General features: G+C 40.4%; 1 protein-coding gene across 1 annotated transcript in view; it reads right to left on the bottom strand.

Moving 5' to 3' along the window:
- Nucleotides 1-3,920: 3,920 nt before the first annotated feature.
- Nucleotides 3,921-5,805, bottom strand: part of FSBP (fibrinogen silencer binding protein) — a 5,306-nt gene continuing 3,421 nt past the window's right edge. Inside the window, exon 2 of the mRNA XM_010160774.1 lies at nucleotides 3,921-4,631. Coding sequence (XP_010159076.1) covers nucleotides 4,106-4,631 — 526 coding nt within the window. The 3' untranslated portion in view covers nucleotides 3,921-4,105. The remainder of the gene's footprint in view (nucleotides 4,632-5,805) is intronic.

Raw genomic sequence — 5,805 nt, 5'->3', positions numbered from 1 at the left:
CTTAAAGAATGAGATTTCTCAAATTATTTCAGACCTGGATATTTAAAAACAGAATAGCACAACTTATTACACACTGAGAAGCTACATTTCATGTATTTTAAAACATTGACAAATGCTAAAAGACATTCTTTTTAAAGGCTTCTCTTTATTTTCATGTGCAAAATAGAAAAGTAATCAACATCCTAGGAAAACAACGTTTTATCATCTTCACCAGCAACCTTCTTATGATTTTACCAAAGTTAAAATTCATATGGAACCATCCTAAAGGACTTTAAGATACAAGAAATTTTAAGACAGCTTAGCAAGCCAGCCTGGCTACCACAATTCCTCATTTGTTCAGAAACAACTCACTTCTAATGATAAGCAACTTACTGGCTTTGCCTATTGGAAATCCAGTGGACACACCATCTGCCCAACGATAGTATGCAAGACCAAACAGTAGTATGCATTTTCTCTGTATGGGAGAAAAAAAATTCCAAGCCAGAAAATGTGTACAAATACAAATGAAAGAAAGGAATTGAAGCTAGTGAGGTGGAAGATATTAGAAAACAGGAGTATGACAAGCAAGATTAGCTATAAGTAATCTCTCCCCGTCTTGGAGTACTTCTTTCTCCTACCATTTTTACCTGATAAGAATTCTGATCTAAGGCAAGCACATCAACTGGGATGATTCCACAGGAGTTGAAAGCTTACAGGGGGGAAACGGGGAGGGACCAAACAAAGCAAGATAATTAGGGAGCAGCCGACCAAATTATAGACTTATCATTAGATGATTACGCAGATAAATCAAGTTATGCTGTCACAATCATCACAAAGTTATCATAGTTACAGTTTTTTACCCTAATCCTAAACATAAATCCATTAGAGGCTGGAAATTAAATGACTCCTGGAGCCCGTTTATTTCAGTTATCTTAGTAGAAGGACGTGAGCATATGGTAGAAATTTGTCCTAGCCTAAAATTACTCTGCTTGCACTACGTACATTATAAACACGCAGACAGGGAATGGCACTGACAGATGCAGCGAAGGGAATAAGAGGATAAGAATGGGGGTGAAGGAGGAAAGGTCTTCCCACCATCCCTTTCACACACACAAACGAAATACCACTTGCTGGAACAGTAAGAATTCGTAGCCCTTCAAGGACTAGCCACAGCTGTGGTGCATGTACCCACATTAGGAATCCATGGGGAAAAAACCCAAACCAGGAACAGGCACTGAGAAGGGAGAATTCTGACTCGGAGAGGTAACCTGATACCGTAAAGCAGATGTGGAGCGAGAGAGAAAGGCAGATCCACCACGGAGAGGCGATACATAGCTGGCACCATACTGCACTGACAGAGCAGTATCTTGTCACTGAAGGAGAAAACATTTCTGTAGCGAACGGAAATAAACGTCACGTCACTAGTAAAGAAACAAGCCCAACAGGGACACAAGACACGTCTCCCCCCAGCCCAAGCTCCCCAAAACAAACACAACCAAGAACAAAGAAGCGAGAAGCATGCGAGCTCTGAACTAGAGGTGCTGCCTGCAGTAAGAATGAAAGGCCTTCCACGAAGAAATGAGAAAAGCCACAACAACCAAACGTGGAAGAACACTGATGACAGGGAGACAGTTGTGACCAGGCCGGTGCAGTTTACTTCTTTATTCATTTGCATCCTTCCCTTTCCAATATCAAGAATACAAGGGAGACTTCGCTCTACCCGGAGTCCTATCGTCGCATCTACTTTGTCTGTCAGTTCAGAAAGGACTGCAAGCTTTCAGAGACTGGAAATTCCTCTCATTCTAGTCTCTGGAATAAAAATACCACAGCAATAGAAACCCTGGAGGTCACCTCTTCATCTAACTCAAGGAGAATGGAGACTTCCACAGAAAACACTGTAAAATCTCCCCAGCATTTTGGCGGCCAACGTATCTATTCATTCAAAACCACTGCAAGATGATGAGCTGTTTGGGAATTATTTTCTGAACTATTAAAAACTTGTTCATTTGCATAATGTGCAAGGACGGAAACAACAAACAGAAATTAATTCCTTACCACTGGAAACCAGAATTCTGATTTGCAACTGAAAGGATCAGATCGGGCATTTCCAAATTATAAGGCGAGTGCAAAGAATTTGGTGCTGTTTCCCATTTCTGAGAAGTAGAACAAATAAAATCCTTATTTATTTATGAAAGCCAATATTTTGACTCTTGTAAACTCAGAGAAGCGAGTGTCTCATTGAAGTGTTTCCAGCTACACGAAAACGGAACGCTGTTCTTAAACTGAAAAATGCAGCAGAAAGCCAAGGACTGTACAGAAACAGAGGCCACTTATTCAGGTATTATCACTGTCAGCGCACGCAGAAATTCCCAACAGAACACACACAGCGCACTCTTCTCTAGAAAACAACTGGAAAAGTATTGGGGAACTCCATACTGACGACATCTGTTTGCATTTTTCCTCAGCTTGTAAACAAAAGGCTTGTTTCCTCCACTCTTCCCACCTGTAACCTGTTAGTCACCCCGGCCATAAACAGTCACGATTCCTTCTCTTGTATCATAAAATTTTAACCACAATTCTTCAAGCTTCACTAGCTCCTCAATTAAACTTACATCTTTCCAGCCTTCAGTTTTTAATAAGATTTATCCCCATGGCTACAGAGGTAACCTGGTTCACTCAGAAGACCGACAAGGAGGTACGAGGCTTACCTCGTCCAGGGTCTGCTGATGGAGACCAGTGCCCCATCCTTGCATGCCGAGGTTCTTTGGTAAGGGAGCAAGAAGCAATTTTGGGAAAACCAGTTGTGATAGAAGCAACAGTTACAAGCAGCCAGGGGAAGAAGTATTCTCCTTCCTATAGCTGTTGTTTTTTCTGCTATTGGGGCCCCCTGAAATGGGAGGCACGGGAGGAATTCCATCTCCTTGTTCGCCCTGTTTCCTTGATGCTGTGCTTCGCTTCCTTTCTTGTGCTAAGGGTTAGAGGAAGGAGAAAGTATTGTTACAGGGAATAAGGAGCCAGAGGTCTAAGGCAATTGTGGATCCATTCAAAACAGGCAGGAGACTAAGAATTATGAAGAAATTAATCATCTGGGACTTATGCTTTCCAGGTATTTTTCTTCCAAGTTATGAACGTTGATTGTAACTGCAGAGGAAACAGCTGCTACTGGGACAGACAAAAGAAACGATTTCTTTTGCATTTGGGGCTTTTTATTTGAAACTAATGGAAAGACCAGAACAACAGCATATATAAAAGGTACCCAGAATAACAAAGAATCTTCTGTTCAAGTCACATGTTACATACAGAAACTACTTCATTTCAGTAGCTTATAGTCATAGTGATACCGATCAAAAGCACCTGCAACTGTCATGGTTGCACATGCACGGTAGTAATTACGCATGCAAATGAGGAAATTAGACATTTTTGTGGTTGATCACCAGTATAATTACTGTAACTGAATATACGGTCATGGTAACTGTACACACAAATTACACATGCATGCAGCCTTCAGGACCAAGTGTTGCATTCATGCCTCTACTCTGACAACATCCTAGGAAACACTCCTCTGCTGGAAACAAAAAGTAGTAACTTTTAAAAAGATGTACATTTATTCAGCCATCTACTGAACATTAAAAAAATATAACAATCCAGTAATTTTGATTTCCAAGCGGATCTATCAGCAAAATGTCACCACTGTCGTAAGATTTATGAATTTGAATAAGACACTTAAACACAGCCTCTTATTCCTCCTTTTCATATGTATTTATTCACCTGTAACTCCATTAAGATATTAAAGGATAAGTGATTATTTGAAAAAATTAATGCATACGATCAACATCTTTAAAAAGAGTCAAGATAAATTTCTATTACCTCATGACAACTCTAATAGAGTTTGGATTTTTTTGCAACCTAAACACTTAAATATACAGATTTTGATTATACTTGTTGGTGCATTCAAACCCATACAACATATTTTTCTAAGGTACGTAAAGAACCACATGGAAAATATGCTTTCATCTCTCAAGTCCAGATTTTGATCCATCCATATTAACATAAGGAACAATTTTGCTAGGGCAAAAGCATTTGTTATTAAGTATTTCAAAGAATATGACAGAAATGATAAAAATATTCAGATATTGATGTATTCTGGCAGATCACGGCGTAGTCGTATTGCCTTCAGCTTCTCTACTTCGATTTTTGTTCTCAGTAGTTCTTCTTCCAGTTGCTGCTTTCTTTTCAAACCATCCCTTTTTTCTTGGACATAAAGGCCAATTTTTCTTTGATTTTCTAATATTACTTGATGCTCTTCTTTCAGCATTTGTAACACGTGTGGGTCATAACCACACATTGGTCTAAAGCGTTCTCCAACCTCAAGCCTAAACACCTCATCTCTTCTTGGTATAGGAGAGGGAGACATCATCAGTCTCATATCAACTGAAGATACCGATGTTGAAGGAGACCTTTCCATAATGCGTACCAGCTGGTGTTCTACCTCTTGGTCTAAGTTCTCATTTTGCTGTGAGTCTACAATCAAAGAAGGAGGAGGTTTGACATCCTCTTCTGATTGCAACTCCATCATGACGGTCGCAGGATGGTGATCCAACATGGCCTGTGGTGAACTGGTGCCAGCAACTGTTTCTTTATCGATACTAGCACTAGAACACACAAAATCATATTTAAATAATCCATTAAAAACTATTTTTAAAAAGGCGTAGCTCTAAGTAACTAAAGCTTCATTTGAAATATTACTCTGCTACCTATGCCTGGAACTCTACTTCATTGCATCACTACCACCTGTACCCCTCCTTCTTTCCACCACACACACATACACAGCCCTGTCTTGTCCCCATTCTGTCACTATAAAGGCAGTACAGCCAACAATCCTGGTAGGCCCCTCTGCTGACAATGGAGAGGCAAGAAGACTATTAGTGACAAATGAGAATGAAAACAAAGCAGCAGCAAGTCATGCAAGTGACAGAGGAAAGAGTATATATCATATATTGTGTGATTTTAAAAGGGCATTGATTTAGATTGAGTGGACTGTGGCAGAAACATTTCCATATCTCCCAAACTTAATCATCTCCTCCTGTTCTCATGTGTTCCCTATTCCAGATTCATGCATTCAAGTATTGGGATTTTTTTTTTTTTTAATGTAAAACAATCACTGAATAAAACTACACAAAGACCTTTGGGAGAAGAAACCAGAGCCCAGCTGATGACCCTGGCAGTAGATTAGGGAATCAAAGCTAATCCTTGCTTCTTCTCTTTGAATCAGTGATCTCCGTGTTTCTCTGAAGCTTCAAGAGAAGGCACAGAAACACTTCCATTAAGAACAGCCTATAGTTCTGTGCCTTTCTTTTCGAAAGTACAACGCCCACTTGACTCATCCATCCCTCTGTAACCCCCTGAGTCAGCAGCACCTCAAATAATGATTTGACATTACACTGGCTTTGATGGTAATAATGGCTCAAGCTGTTCCTGCCACTTCTCTACCACAATTTGTGTTTGAAACCCTACACTTCTCCTTTCTTCAGGTAATGCGCTTTTTTTAAGCCAGATCAGCTTCTTGATCTATTTTACGGTCTACAAAGAATGCTTTCAGCATGACTGGGAAGGAAGTAGAGCGCAACACAGGAACAGAAATATACTAACTTGGTACTGATACTGGAGACAGTGCATGGTCATGGCCATGACTGCCTAAAACAGGTGGTTGCGGATATGAGACATTCCCCAGGCCCTGCAGAACGGAGCTGCTGCTGGCATTTAAAGGCAGCGCGTGGATCCACGATTAATGTAACGTTCACAGATGCTCCCCAACCCTGGAGGGCC

The sequence above is a fragment of the Eurypyga helias genome, unplaced genomic scaffold (assembly GCF_000690775.1).
Source record: "Eurypyga helias isolate BGI_N326 unplaced genomic scaffold, ASM69077v1 scaffold22390, whole genome shotgun sequence".
In the NCBI taxonomy this organism is placed as follows: Eukaryota; Metazoa; Chordata; class Aves; order Eurypygiformes; family Eurypygidae; genus Eurypyga; species Eurypyga helias.
The sequence above is the reverse complement of the archived record's forward strand: the minus strand, read 5'-3'. Positions and strand labels throughout refer to the sequence as shown.